Genomic DNA, 14,837 nt, shown 5'->3' with positions numbered 1-14,837 from the left:
GGCTGTCACAGCATCCCAGCAGGTGTGTCCCCTGCAGGTGAAGGGATGGGGAGGATCACTGGCATCACTGCACCCCTCCTGCTGCCCAGGCTGCAGAGACACACATTTATTCAAAATGAATTTTCCACAATTTTCACATCACCTTCACTCACATCAAACCCTCTGTTTTGACATGTGTCCATACAATCCAGTCTGCTTTATGCCTTTAGAAATTACACTTTAAGTAACAGTAGGCATTTCTTTACATCATCTTTTCTTCATCATTCATTTTGCTTCATTTGCAAAAAATATTTCCCTCAATCTCAGGAATCAAAAGCACTTTTATTTCTGTTTAAACATATACAATAGAATGAGTAAAACATTAAATGGGAAATGCAATATCAAAACCAAACGTGAAATAAAAAACCCTTTTGTGAAGAATTCCCACACTAAATTTGGGTTGCCAGCCCCACAGGGCTGACCTTTCCTACACTCCCCCCACCCAGCCCAGGCTGCACTGATTTCCTGAGGCAAAGGCTGCTCTGTTAGAGGCACACACACCTCAGGCAGGTGAGGGCAGGGGCAGCAGGGGATGGGAATCCACAGACGGAGCTGCCTCCATATGGAGCACGTGTCAAAATCAGAAAAGCTGCTTTTGTCCAAGCAGTCTGACTAAGACAAAACAAATTGCCTTTCTCAAATGGCAATCACATTTATTCCTGAAGCACTCCAAAATACAGGATTTTAAGAAATGTCTGAAAACAACCTTGGTATTTCTACCTTAAGATTACAAAAGGCTGCTTAGGCAAACAAACACCACCCAACAGTTCAGTTTGGTTATTTTTGTCTTTCATTCTTTTTATAAAAAGGTGACTTACAACCCACATGGCCAGATGATTTTATCAGGTGAAGAGAGCTTTGGAAACATGATCTGAAAATCTAACAGACCCCAGCTGGGTAAGGTGCCTTCCTTGTACCTTCCTCTGTGTGCTCTATGTCTGAAAGTGTCTGGGGAGTTGCTGTAGTTCCTACAAACTATAACTAGCTTTTGTAAACAAGCCGGCAGCAGAAGTGTATTTAAAGAGCAATCTGTATTTTTTTCAGGGATTTTGAACTGGCAGTAATCAATCAGGAATCACCCACAACTGCCTGTGATATTTTGGTGATTAAAATCTGAGCTGATCCGTGAGAACACAAAAGGGTGTAAGCTCGCAGTATAAGAAACAACTTCCATGAAGCAATATTTAAGGTTTGTTACTGCACACTGTCTGTTTCAATACACAGAAGTTTTTTCACGGACAAGGACAGGCACTGAAATGAAGGCCAGAGAGGAGGCACAAAGAAATTCTGTGATTTCAGAGGAGGCCCTGGGCAGCACAACAGGAACTGCACTGCAGTTTCCTTCAGCCCAGGTCAGATTCCCAGTGACTCCAACTTCCTTCTGCTCACAGGCTGCTGGACTCAGGGGGCTTCACAGTGCCAGGGAAGACTAAGAAAATACATAAGTCAAGAAGCTTTGAGAGCTTCTCTAAAAGCCCACACAAAATTTAAGGCTCACAGTTCAAACGCTACTTTTGGTTTTGGAAACAAGACACTAACACAATTTCAAGTATTGCTTGACCAAGGACTGTTACTGTATTTTGTAATGCTTAGACCTTTGCTCACCAATCCACCATTGAAAATCAGGAACACAGAATATTTATTGAAAAAAAAAAAAAAAAGTAGACAGACTATGAAAATTGATTACAGGTAGGAAAAAATGATTACTTGTGGTACAAGAAAAGCTCAAATGTACCGTGGAAGAACCCTGCTATTCTCAAACCCGGGAGACTGTCAGAATAATGCATCCAAAAATGATCAGGGACAGATCAACGTGTAATAAACAAAAAGGAGCATTTTGGCCATGCAAACAGGGAGGGGTCAGCAGATAAATGATCAGAGGGTCACACAGCATCACAGGTTCACCCGTTCACTCTGAACCACGAGCACCTGCCAGCAGCCAGCTCCTCTTTCACACCTCCCTGCACAGGGCATCATTTCCTGGTGACACCCCAAGCAGTTATTTCAGTTTTAACACAATGCATTCTGCTCAATTCTCTGAGCAAGTCTGTATCTGTCTGCAGTGCAGCTTCCATCACATCTGCCTTTAAAACAGCCACAGGCAGGGAAAACTGCAGGTCAGTGCAGTGGTCCCAAGTTTTCTGTTCCTGAAGAGTTCTCCAAGTCTGGACTTTGAGTTAATCAAAGAAAAGAAAAAGATCCACAAACAAACAAAAATCCCCCAAATATCTCCACCCTACATCATGCTGACCTCTCTCTCCCTAAACGAAGAGGGAAAATGCCACAAGTCTGTATGTTGAAATGCAGCCCACATGACTTTTCCTTTGGATTTATTTGCTTTCATACAATTTGCATCTGCCAAGGAAGCAAAGCCCCTGAGCACAGAACTCTGTTACAAAGAAGCTCTTGTCCCATAATAGGCCCCGACATCAAAAAACCAGAATTTTCAACTTCAGCCAAAGCATCCAAGCCAAAGCCCAACCACCGACTCTTCCAACATTATTTGAAAGCGTGAACAGCAAAAAGCTGGAAAGACTTCACAGATTCTATATTGCCCAGCCTGTTCAAAACTGAACACATCCACAACCTGGAGAAGCAGACAGCTCTCCACACTGTCATTTACTAATTATGGAGCAAAGATGGTCAGGCAGACCAGCTTTTAGATGTTGGCTATAGCAGCTCACAAACATGGAAAAATAAACCTACTATTCATTCTTAGCATCCTTAATTAATACCTGTATCAATTCTAAAGATAACTTTCTAAAAATATGCTAATTGATACTATTTCCTAATCATTAATGCATAAAACAATTGTATTTTCAGCTCATTTAATGAGATGAATGTATGACAGTTATCATCCGTTAATGCACAAATGCTCCAGGACTTTGGGTTTAACACTATGACTTAAGGACTAGCTTTAGACAAATTTCATTCAACCAATAATTCCACGTGCACATTATTAATTTATTCTCTTAAAAGTGTACATAAGTCCAATAGATCAAATTCTACATCAACACAGTAGTTTGTATAGGACAGTTACCACTGATTCCTTAAATCACTTAGAAATGCAGACACCAAAATTCAAATTTTGCTTCTAGACAGCCCTTAACAAAAAGTTTCTTAAATATTTCCCCAAAGGAAACCCTTCTTGTAAATACTTCTAGAGTCAGTGCAGTCTTGCTTAAAGCTTCCTTCACTGAAGGTTTACAGTCCAATTTAAAATGTAACTTGTATCCTAACTCATGAAACTCCACAGGAGAGGGAACTGGATCACATCCTGCAAATCAAATATGTCCCTGAAGCAATTTTATTCCTTATCTGCTTCTGTCCTCAGATTTTATTAAGCTCCACATTGACCACCAAATTCGTTTGAGCAGCACTGATGACACGATTTTTAGATTCTGAAAAAACCAGTCTGTTCATCATGGAAAGACACCATCTTGAAACAGGAAATGAATAAATGCCAGCCTTCATCAGAAACTCTGGAGCTGTTTCTACTGCCAAATTCAGAGAAGAAAGAGTAGCTCATGGATCCTTGGTAGTTTTTTAAGTGGAACTCCAACATTATCATCATTAAATCAGCACTTGAGGAGCAACCAGAGAGACCCCTAATGCTGTCGATTACAGCTTGAAAATTCAGTTTTGATGTGTGCATTCCTATCTCAGAACTTCCTAAGTGTCTCTAAAAAGAGTTACAAATGTGAGCTGTAGTTGAATTTCTGACAATTACTTCAGTGGTGTATCACAGCTTTCCTGCCTGTTAAGAACTCTAATGCACTCAAGAATTTTGGATAAAAGCCATTGGCAGTAATGCATCTTGGTACTGTCTAACATGCTCTAATTTATTTTTAATAAAGGGATGCTGGCAAGGGGAACAGTTCAGGTTTTAAGTCCCACAGGAATAACCACTAGAAACAGGGAATAAAAATTTCCCTTAAGGTGTGGACAAAATGCTCCAAAAGCCACCTGAACGTGTGAAACGTCTCAGTCTGCTGGCACCAAAGGCAGCAGGGATGCACCGGGGGCCTCTTGCCTTGCACCTTCTGCAGGGACCAGGGAAAGTGACAGCACAGAGCCCCCCTTGCAGGACAGCCCTGAGCAGGGCATACAGGACACAAACCAGAGGCAAACAGGAGCACAGAGGGGTCAGTGCCCTCCACATCCTCACACAACCGCTGGGAGTTACCTCCTCAGGCACTGCCGTGTCCTCGCCCACCCCTGCCTGGCTGACATTGCCGAGATGGAAAAGTTCGAGATGAATGCTGTACAGCACCAGGCACAACACCAGTGTAAAACAACAACAGTCTCTACAGAATTGATGCAAATGCTTTTCAAGGAAGGACCAGATTAGAAAATCACAGTTCAGCTGTCTTAGTACTATTTGTTTTGTCATTCTCGGGAAAAAAAGTTTTTCATTGTATTTGTATTAGTTTTTATAGTATTTATATTGTTTATACTACTCTTCTGCTATCCTGCTGAGCACACTTACTTATATAACAGTGATAATGTGTTAAATCAAGCTCTATTCCAACAGAAACCAGTAAGAAAAAATCTGGACAATCTGTGTAAAGGAAATATTGTAAGTAATTATCCTCCTTATCCACAAGCAGAACTTACTGGCAAATATGTCCTGGTATGGCAAATGTTTACTGTAACATCTTAAAAATAACAGTGATAAAGATAACAGTGGCAAAAGTTTCACAAATGTGTTTATGAGAGTCTGACCAAGAAGCTCCCTACACACACTGAGAAAATATGAAACCCTCAGTCTTCATTTGAAATATGAGGCTGTACCACCTAAGCCCAAACTGCTCTAAATAATACTTGAAATGTTCTTTTTACAGACCGTGCATACACAGCCCAGCATGGAGATCAATAGGCAACTGGCATTCCCCACTCACAGGCCTAAGAACAGGCAGTTGGCCTGTCTCTGCAGAAATGCTTTTTATCAGAAATAAATCACACTTACATTTTTTTCCACACATGCTCACACAGAAAAATGCTTTAGATAACATTGCTGCAAGTGTGTGTTCATTAGCCTGTTTTCCAGCCCCCACTTGTGCAGTTTGGTATTTAATTACAGGGTGGAGTGGTCCCCAGGCTACTTATGTTTCTTCCAGTCACAGCCAGAAAATTTCTGCAGGAACTGACATGCAGGAGTGCAACTGCTTCAAGTTGTAGCTGGTTCCCTGTCAACAAGGTTAGCCCACTGTTCATTGAAATTCACACTAGTATTTCTGTTAAATCATTACTGAAAACATGTTTTAATACAACAAATTGCATTCTGAACTTCAACAGATAATAAAGGCTAATAGGTAATAAATAATAAAGGTTAATAGGACCTAATTTGGCTATTTACTTTTAATTGGTTTCTCAATTTTTTTTAATAGTGCCAAGAAAGAAATCATTATTGTTATGCTGGAAAGCATCGGCTTTTAAAATTTTTTTTTCCTTGAACAGAGGGAAATATAACCTTGTATACCTAGGTTGATCAAATACGATTTTTAGCACATCACCTGACTCAATTCCTCTATTATTTTATTGCACGCAGCTTTAAACGCTGCTTTCATAAACAATCTTAAATTTTATTTTCACCTGAAGAATATTATATCATTTGTAAAATACTGTAATTAATATGTGAGACTTTTATAGCTAAATATTACTCCCCAAAGCATTGGAGTATAACAAAATACATTAAAGGCATAAAGAAATGCATTATTCAATTAATTTTTATATAGATGAGAGAAGTTCTTTTGGACAGATAAAACTGGGGAAACAAAACAAATATCAACTTAGGTAACAAATTACATGCACAATGAATATTGTATTTTCTATTAAAAAGGATGCTTAATCAGAGTATTACTGTTGACAGGATTTGGAAAAAAAATTAAAACCACTTTGAGTTTTTACTTATGCTTTTTATTTACTAAATGCCTTGTATTTTTGGCCTATGCAACAAGAATCCATCGACTTGGAAAAGTCTGTCTCTAGGTCAGAAATGCATGACAGGAAGGTGAAACCACAGGAGCTCATTTTGATATTAGTCAAAAAACACAGGGCAGACAAAGATTATATTATGCAATTTTTAGCCAGAGGTTTCTGAAAACACTCCCTGGCCAAACCCTAGCAAGAATTTATACTGAAAAATTATTTATAAATGGTCTGTTACAGAGCTCCTGTCAGTCAGCTACTTCTCTGTAGCTTGTTCTATTGAGAAAAATACATGCGAAGTGTAGAGACATGAAATCTTCTCATCTAGGTGATAAACCAGATTAATAAGATTAACTTCTAAGTTTGGGCCCTGGGACATAAGTACACGGTATCATAAACAATATACAATGCCATACACAAGGGTATTGACATGCTTTACTGCCAGCTCAGAGTGTGACAAAAGGCAAAAATCCCTAAACTCTGCAGAGCCATTCAGAGACTGGGCTCTTGAGTAATCCATTCGAGATTCCAAACACACGAGGCAAAGAAATTATTATACAGTCAAGTCAATTATTACTTTTTTCACTTTTCTAAATAGCTTTTTCTCTTTGTCCCCTGACACGTTATCTATATGACATTTATGATGGCTGAATACCCACACATGGCTTAATGTGAACTCAAGATTTTACTCTTCTGATGAAGAAGGCAAATAAATGATGTCCTGGAGCCCTGGCAGTTTAACTCCCTCAATATCCTCAGGTAGATGCTTCATTCAGTAAATGCTTTATTTCGTTAGCAAGCATTTTATCATGTTCACCAAGTTAATGCAGTGCAGCTGCAGTGAATCTGTAGCTGACTTACAGAACTCACCAAAACAAGGCACTGTTGTCTTACCTCTTATTAGAGCTATTAGGAATTTTTAGGCCTGCTAAATGGCTTTGAATCAAATGCCAATTGTCATAAATAAAACATCCTAGCTAAAATGACTGGCCAGAAGAGACACCGGCAGTTGTGTTACCACACTTCTCAAAACGTGTCCCAGGCCCCGGCGTCCGCAGCCGGGGATGCTTTGGGGACACACGGCCGGACCTCCGGGAGCTCCCACCCAGCCACTGCCCCTTCCACCTCCCAGCGGCCACGGACACGCAGAGCTCTGCTCCCACGTTCCAGAAACGCCCTGGAATAACTGTTATTGAACTTATTGTCCAAAAAATTAAGTTTCAGAATCTCGGACATGTGGCCAAGCAAGAAAGAAATGCGCTATCAGCAAGAACCGCAGGACTTCTGCCCGGCTCCGGGAGCGCCCCGGGCTCTCCCTCGCCTCTCTCTTCCCACCGGGAAGGGATTTCCCCCCCCCCAGGAATGTCGCGTACACCTCGGACCCGGAGGCCACTCCGCCGCCTGACGGGGCAGCGAGCGCCCGGCGAGCGCCCCGCGAACCCGTGCGGGGCCCGGCCGGTTCCCCCCCGGTTCCCCCCCGGTTCCCCCGCCGCACTCACTTGAGGAAGTAGCGCTGCCCGGTCTGCGTGAGCGCCATCTCCCACCCCGGCGGCAGCGGCCGCTCGTCCGTGACATCGCAGGAGCGCTGCCGGAGGTGCCCGTGCTGCGGCGCCGCGCCCGCGCCGGGCAGCGAGGCGGGCGAGGAGTGCGAGCGGACGTGCACGGGGGGCAGGCGAGCCGGGGGCCCGCCCGAGTCCGTGCTCGACTGCCGCGAGTGCGAGCCCGAGTCGGGCTCCCTGAAGAAGGACTCGGGCAGGATCTTCTTCCGCCAGGAGCTGGGCCTGGGGTTCATCACCGCGTTGAAGAGCGCCTCCAGCTCCGTGTCCAGGTCCTGCGTGACGTGGATCACCTGCTGCCCCGGCGGCGGGGCCGCGGCCGCGGGGTTCATTGTCCGCTCCTCCGGCCCGACGGCGGGCGCAGCCGTCCCGGGGCGGGCGGGGGCCGGGGCCGGTCCCGCTGCCGGGCCCTCCGGAGCAGAGCGGGGCAGGCGCTGCCTCTGCGCCCCCGGCAGCCGCGCCGGTGTCCCGGGCGGGCGGGGCGGCCCCCGGGCAGCGGCGGGACGGGGGCAGTGCCGGGACGGGGGCAGTGCCGGGACGGGGGCAGTGCCGGCGATTCCAGCCCGGCCCCCGCGGCGCCCCGCCCGCAGTTATGCAACTCCGCGGAAACTTTGGGCACGGGACGGCCCCGAGGCCGGGCCCGAGCGGCCACCGGAGCCCGCCCCGCCCTCGCCCCCTCTCGCGTCGCCCTCGCTGTGCCGCTCCCGGCCGGGAACATCCGCCGGTCCCGCCCCGCCCGGACCCCGGCTCGGGGTGCCCGGGGAACCTTCGGAGCGCTTTGTCTCTGCCGAGACAATGAGCTTTGCTCCAAAACCGTTGTTCAGAAAGTTAACGGGTGCTACTAATTTCTGGAAGCGAAATGATGCTTAAATTAGTTCATGTACAAGTTTAATGGCATGACTGAGCGATGCTATGGCGGTGGGGAGGAGTGAAGCATTCGTAGTGACATGGACAGCAACCACTTCGCTGTGGTTTGGACGAGGTTTGGCCCTTTGCTGGCAACCACGAGTCCTGTGCAGAGCTGTATCACAAGTCCTTTCAGCTCACTGTCCATAGCGGTGGTTTCAAACGCAGGCGTGGTGCTTTGTGGATCTCTGCTGACTGCCCATTTAATCCTTGTCTTTGGTTTAGCCTATACTAGAAACCAGAGCTGTCATCAAAATGCATACCTGAGGTTTCTTATAATTAATATATACAATTGTTGATTTAATCTTGTCTCATTTTTTGGGCACTTGGAATAACTTCTGAATGGTGATGTGACCAAAAATTGTTTAAATTCAGTAGCTGTGTCTATAAAGAATATTGTTCACTTTCCAGCTTAAGTGTTTGCTTTTACAGAGGGAAGCATCCAGTGTTTTTATGACTATGCACACAGAGGTATCACACATTGGTAAAACAAACATGATTTTAATTTAGTAATGCATTTTGTTATTTTATTTCTGTGTCTTGGACAAACTCTGGGCTATGATGATTGATAAGAATACAGAAGCTACACTAGAAAAGTCCTAAGTAATTTTTTTCTGAGCTTTATTCCTTATTTCTTTAAAGGAAGCATGAACTTCTCTAAACTGCATTTCGCTTCTCTGGTGGAGAATGTAGGCCTGACTGAACCATCTTTGTCTCTCAAATCAGTGTTACATACAATGTTGGTTGTGCAGATTCTCAGAGTTGCAGTTTAAGCCTGCATGGACTACAGCTAGCTCTGTGAAACACATCCTGTGCATTTCCTGATGGCTTTGCTTCAACAAATATTCCTTGTCAGTTACATTTCATCACATTTCCTGTTCATATTTCCATTGGCTTGGCAGATCTCCTTGGGGTTTGTTTTGTTGTTCTTTGTTTTTGTGAGGGTCTGTGGGTTTTGTTGTTATTTTTGAGGGTTTTTATTTTTTGCTATTTTTCCCAACATCTGCTGTATTTCTGGTCAGGAAACCCAGTACTCCTGAGACTTGTTTATGTTTCCCTTCCCAAAGAACTTTCGTACCATTCTTCTGCTGCTTCATACTGGGTTCCTTGCTGCAACAGGCTCAAAGAGCAATGTTAACACAGCACCTGCTCCAGGACTATGCAGATATTACATATATATTTTTTTTCCCCCCTGAAATATCCCTATTTAAATCCTCTGCATATGAGTTTCTGGGTGTGTGTGCATGTGGTTCTTGCACAGGTAATGAATCTCTACTTCAATGAAAACCCAAGCAAACAGCTCAGAACTGCAGTTTTAAAAGTACCCTTATATGATGAGCATCTAATGAGTTAAAGAAATAATGCCACATGTAATTTTTAGTCTAGATTCATCACTGCTCCACATCAAAGCTCTTCATAGATTAATATTTTTCTGAGACAACCTACATAGGCGAAGCAACATGTGTGATGTCTGTTATAAAATAAAACATTCAGGGTCCCTGGGCAAGCCTTGTTGTTTCTGAGTAACCAGGTGAGCAGCACAGAGTGCAGCCTGGCACGATTCTGCCTCTGCTTTGGGTTTGCTGTGTGCAAGGAGACTCCAAGCAGGCAGTAACTACAGCTGGCTGCTCCATGTCCATCTGTGAACAGCCATACAGAACAAAAAACTTGTGTTCCTCTGAACTAAATGGGGATGGAACAATAGTAGATTTTAAAGACCCTGTTAAAAATAAAATGGGTTAAAAGTAGCAATGTAACTTTTTTTTAGTAGCTTGTGAAAAATGCTTTGTAGTCTCCTTGTCATGTTCAAGGGTTTCTATAAACAAGTGCAAATTAATTAAAGATGCATTAAATGTAGCTTTATATGCCACCTTTAATTTGGGAGTTCACAACAAAATCAAAATCCATATCCAAGGGTGAGTTCCTATTTCACCAGTATCTCTGGGTTACTGCCACATGTGCCTTTTCAGCCCCAGCAGGGTCTAAGTGCTAAGGCCTCAGTAGCTGCCCTGGATGCTGTGAAGACAGAGAAGTGAGAACTTGCAGAGGTGTAGACCAGTTCCAACCTCACCTAAAGACGAATCTGCCTTTCCAATAATTAAGCCCAAATCCTGCTGCTCGGCAGCTGCTTTTCCAGGCTCAGTACTTCTCCCAGAACAAACTGAAAGGTACAATTGAAAAGTAAAATGCTTGGTGTAAAGGATCTTTTTCCTTCCCTCTCTCCTTGAGTCTATTTGTGGATCACTGCCATAGTTTGAGTTTCTCTCAGTTTCACCCAGCTTCTAAGTTTACCTTTGACCATCCTTACTTGAGGTAATTTTTTGTAAAAGGAAACAAAACCATTCAGTGTTGCAGCTTTTCCTTCTACAATATTGCAACACGCTGCACAAAGGAGCATGCAGGCTCTCCAGTGACATTCTGCATTCTCAACATGTGCTTTCAACTGAATCCCCCAGGAAACGCCTCCCCCATCTCAGTTAGCACGTGCTTCAGGATATGACCCATAGGAAGACTGCCAGCACTTACCATGATGCCAATCAGATCTACAGCAGCTGGATTTTCTAACAAGTTTAAGAGAGAAAAAGGCAAATATGTTCAGATTCATCAAGCAGTAGCGAGACAACACAAAAATTTTCTAGGATTTGTATCTAAAACTCCTGTTTTGCTGCCCTGAGTTCCAGACTGTGACTGCAGTGAGGAGAGATGGAATGAGGGAAACTACTGACCTATGTATTGGCTAGCCTTGTGTTTCACCTGAAAACAGAGACCAGTTACATTAAAAATACTAATCAAAAATCCCAAGTAGTAATATCTGATCACATTTAATCACCATGTACTATATATGAAGATGATTATGTGAAAAAGGTCACCACATAAAGATGTGCAAAGCTGGCAGCCAAGGACATTTAGCCAGTAAATACTGGCTCAAGATCCTGGCACAGGAAAGCAGTTCATCTGATCCAGATGTTTATTTTGCCTCAAAATGTTATTTGTGAGCAGTGTTTTGCGTGGTTTTACAAGCTGCTCATCAAGGTTATTTCATGTTGCGCACTATTCTTCTGCAGTGGTTCATCTTCATCTCCCCCAGCGCCTGCTCCAGCTGCTGGATAAGGTGGAGAAGGGTAGCAGGGTCAGTTTGCAACACCTGGGCAGTTTGATCTTCGTTTTGGTTAAGATGTAGCTTCATAGTCACAGCAGGCTTGATCTGTTGCCTCAAACTTCTGCTTGCAAGCTGCAGGAGGGGTTCAGTGGGACAGGAACAGGAAAACAATCAATGGTTATCAATGTTTGCTCTTAACAGTTCCCATCAGGTTTGCAGAACCTGCCTGGACAACTGTTCAGAACCCTTTCATCCACATTAAAGATACACACAATCTACTATTGTGTTTTATAATTAAAGAATACTAACCCACTTTAATCAATGCTTCCATAATATTGCTGAAAATAAGGTGATAATCAAGACCAAATATTCCAATATTTTTAAAACAGCAATAGAGCCATGAATTCAATTTTCATCAGGCAACAAGTACTTTGCATCATTGCATATCCTGTTCATCTCACAACTGGCTGTCTGTAGGACACTAACAAAGTCGTGTCAGTTTTAAATACATGAAGTACTGCTGCTTCAATTATTTTTACATTGTTTAAAAGGTTTTTGTTAATGTAAAAAGATGTGAAAGAAAGGATGGAATACTAAAAACATCAGGAAGTCACCTGCACATCCAGTCTCCACTCCAGACTGTGGTAGCTGGGAAGCCTTGGTGCCAGCTCTCCAAGAATGCTCCTGATCTCTTTCCTGTTGTCAAGGTACAGCTGGAGCAAGGATTTGTTCAATTCATCTGAGAATCCCAAAACATGAATGGAATCTTGGAAGTCAACCTCAGAAATCTAGAAACAACAATTTAGGCCAGGCAATCATCGTAATTTCTTGAAAACCAAGTAAAGCTGTAATTAAACTTCACACATGTTATGGAGCAGTTGTTTTCCTGCAGGAATGTCCAAGTACAATTCTACACCTCGGACAAAACAAATATTCAGGTTTTAAAGGATCTACAGATGTTGATGTATTGCTGCAGATTTGTATGAGATTCAGGAACAGTTTTTTTAAAGAACATTTGACCCCCTCACATGTAAGCCTTCACATCAAAGACCAAAACACAGCATGAGGCAGCGTGTCTGTAGTGTCACAAGGCACGACATGCTGTGTGAATCCATTTGTCAGGGTGCAACTGTGCCACTGATAACCAGACTACAAACACCTAGCAGTGACCTGCACACGAGCAGCACAAGGTACAATGCTCAGACTCCTGTCCCAAGGGCAAGAGAAGCTTCAGGGGCCTTTGTGCTTACTGCAGCAGCCTGGGGAAAGCTGCTAGTGACTCCACAGAAAATGCCACTGTACCGCTCCCATGCACCACCCCACAAACACAGTCTGTAACCAACCACCTTCTACCAGAGAACACTGTAACCTGTCAGCCAAGATCCTTTGTTTCAAGGAAAGGCTCTGCACCATTTCCATCCTCTCCCCACCTACTCTTGGGAGCAACATTTGGCTGAGTTTAATCTGGCATTCCTTTTCTCTGTACCCCTTCTCCATGCAGTCATTGCTCAAATATTCTATCATATCAGCAGCTACCAGTCTTTCCGATGGAAACAGTAATTGTCCAACTACTAATCTTTTAGTATCTGCTTGTACCCACTCAAACTTTTGATGCCCAGAGCTGAAAAACCTCTCAAACCCACCACATTGGACAAAGGAATGCTGAACAGGGGTCTAGTCTAGTCCACATCCTGTGCAGTAGCTGAACAAACAAACTCTTCACTTGAATTTTATTATTTAGAGCTTAATCCTGAAGTAAGCTTCTCTATATGTAATAAATGACAATATTTAAACGTCATCAAGTTTTAGCTTCAGACACTGAATACAAATTCCAGAATCATACATGCAGACGCAAGGTTTCAACAACATGAGACACCTTTTTCTAAAACGAAAACAACACATGTCATTAAAATTTTGAGCTGTATTTTCCCCATTCACCAGTATTTTTTGAGGTCTACGTGTCCCAAAGACGTATCTTGAGTGTATCCCCAAATTCCTTATGAAAAGGTAGACTTGCCATAAGCTTGGAACTCTCAGTAAGAAGGTACACTAGTCCTTCTACGCCGTGCTGAATGATGTCAACGCCAATGTTCAGCTTTCCTTTAAAGAAAACACAAAGTGCTTTTTACTTGCTAACTGCTGCAGCAGCGAGACTTAGAGCTCCAAATTTATCCAATGCTAAACGTGCAAAATATACTTAGAAAAAAAAGAGAAGGTTTCACATCCTTCAAATAATAATAATGTACAGCATGTTAAACACCCCCTCAAACCAAACCATCAAAAGCAAAAAAACTAAGAGAAAAACAAACCAATCCCTTACGGCATGGTACAGAGAAGGCTTTGTGTGGGAGGAGGGATGCCCGTTGCCCTCCCCGCACTGGGCACGAAGCGCTGAGCCCCGCGCTGCCGGAGCTCCGTGCCGCCAGCGCGGCCCCTCGGCCCCGCACAGGGGGCTCGGGGACCGCAGAGCCCAGCGCGCTCCTGCCCTGCTGCCGCCAAACGGCCACGGCCCGCCCGGTGTCCCCGGTGTCCCCTCTCCCCCCGGCCCGGCCGGTGTCCCCGGTGTCCCCTCTCCCCCCGGCCCGGCCGGTGTCCCCGGTGTCCCCTCTCTCCCCGGCCCGGCCGGTGTCCCCGGTGTCCCCTCTCCCCAGGCCCGGTTTCCCCGCTCCCCCGCCCGGTCCCCCCCGCTCCCCGGCCTGGCTCTCACTGGCGGCGGTCTCGCAGGCCCGCGGTGCCGCTCCCCGCCGCAGCTGCTCCAGCGCCAGGCGCCCCAGCTCGCCAAGGGCTGTAAGGACAGAGAGAGAACAGGCCCGGCTGCAGCCCCGGCCCGGCCCGGCCCGGCTCGGCTCCCCCCGCCCGCCGACCCGGCCCGGCCCCGACCTGCGCCGCCGGCCCGCGGCACGCAGCCCAGGTGCTCCCGGTGCTCCGCCGACAGCACCAGCAGCATCGCCGCCGAGCCGCCGCCACCGCCCGGGAAGGGGCGGCGCCCACAGGCGCCTGCGCGGGCCGGGACTGCGGGCGCTCCCGGAGGCAGCCTGGGGCAGCGGGCTTTTCTCCAATGTACGAAATTATAACTTGCCATCGATGTTTTTACACGGAAATATTTGCAATGTTGCGGCTGGGGAAAACGCACGATTGCTGTGAAGCCGGTGGGAGTCCTTATGTCAGGTTGTGTCCTCCTCTCTCGACCGAGAGTTTGGTTTTGCTGTTTAGGACAAGACATCCTCCAGCCATAGGAGCTCCACGCGCACGTCCGTACATCCGAGGAATTACGGACACGCACTGCCTCCTGCCCTCGCAGGACC

At 45.2% G+C, this 14,837-nt stretch overlaps 2 protein-coding genes across 2 annotated transcripts in view; both read right to left on the bottom strand.

The window, feature by feature from the left end:
* The window catches only part of WWTR1 (WW domain containing transcription regulator 1), a 42,217-nt gene extending 34,307 nt beyond the window's left edge, over window positions 1-7,910 (bottom strand). The window contains exon 1 of the mRNA XM_088171160.1: window positions 7,470-7,910. Coding sequence (XP_088027286.1) covers window positions 7,470-7,858 — 389 coding nt within the window. The 5' untranslated portion in view covers window positions 7,859-7,910. The remainder of the gene's footprint in view (window positions 1-7,469) is intronic.
* Window positions 7,911-10,287: 2,377 nt separating this feature from the next.
* COMMD2 (COMM domain containing 2) lies at window positions 10,288-14,518 on the bottom strand. The gene is made up of 5 exons (XM_088171159.1): window positions 14,413-14,518; window positions 14,240-14,317; window positions 13,550-13,632; window positions 12,147-12,320; window positions 10,288-11,664 (listed from the first exon to the last, which is right to left on the bottom strand). Exons 1-5 carry the CDS (start codon window positions 14,477-14,479, stop codon window positions 11,467-11,469), a joined length of 600 nt encoding a protein of 199 aa, XP_088027285.1. The 5' UTR covers window positions 14,480-14,518; the 3' UTR covers window positions 10,288-11,466.
* Between the last annotated feature and the right edge of the window lie 319 nt (window positions 14,519-14,837).

Source organism: Sturnus vulgaris, chromosome 10 (genome assembly GCF_052056855.1).
Source record: "Sturnus vulgaris isolate bStuVul1 chromosome 10, bStuVul1.hap1, whole genome shotgun sequence".
NCBI classification, from domain to species: domain Eukaryota; kingdom Metazoa; phylum Chordata; class Aves; order Passeriformes; family Sturnidae; genus Sturnus; species Sturnus vulgaris.
Note: the sequence above shows the minus strand (reverse complement) of the source record. Positions and strands in the feature narration are given on the sequence as shown.

Bases quoted from the DNA above. Each gene is read 5' to 3' on its own strand.
- COMMD2 (XM_088171159.1), bottom strand. From the start codon at position 14,479: ATGCTGCTGGTGCTGTCGGCGGAGCACCGGGAGCACCTGGGCTGCGTG. The intron at 14,318-14,412 runs GTCGGGGCCGGG...CTGTCCTTACAG, and splicing joins GCCGCGGGCCGGCGGCGCAG to CCCTTGGCGAGCTGGGGCGC. The intron at 11,665-12,146 runs GTGACTTCCTGA...CCCCTCCTGCAG, and splicing joins AGTGGAGACTGGATGTGCAG to CTTGCAAGCAGAAGTTTGAG.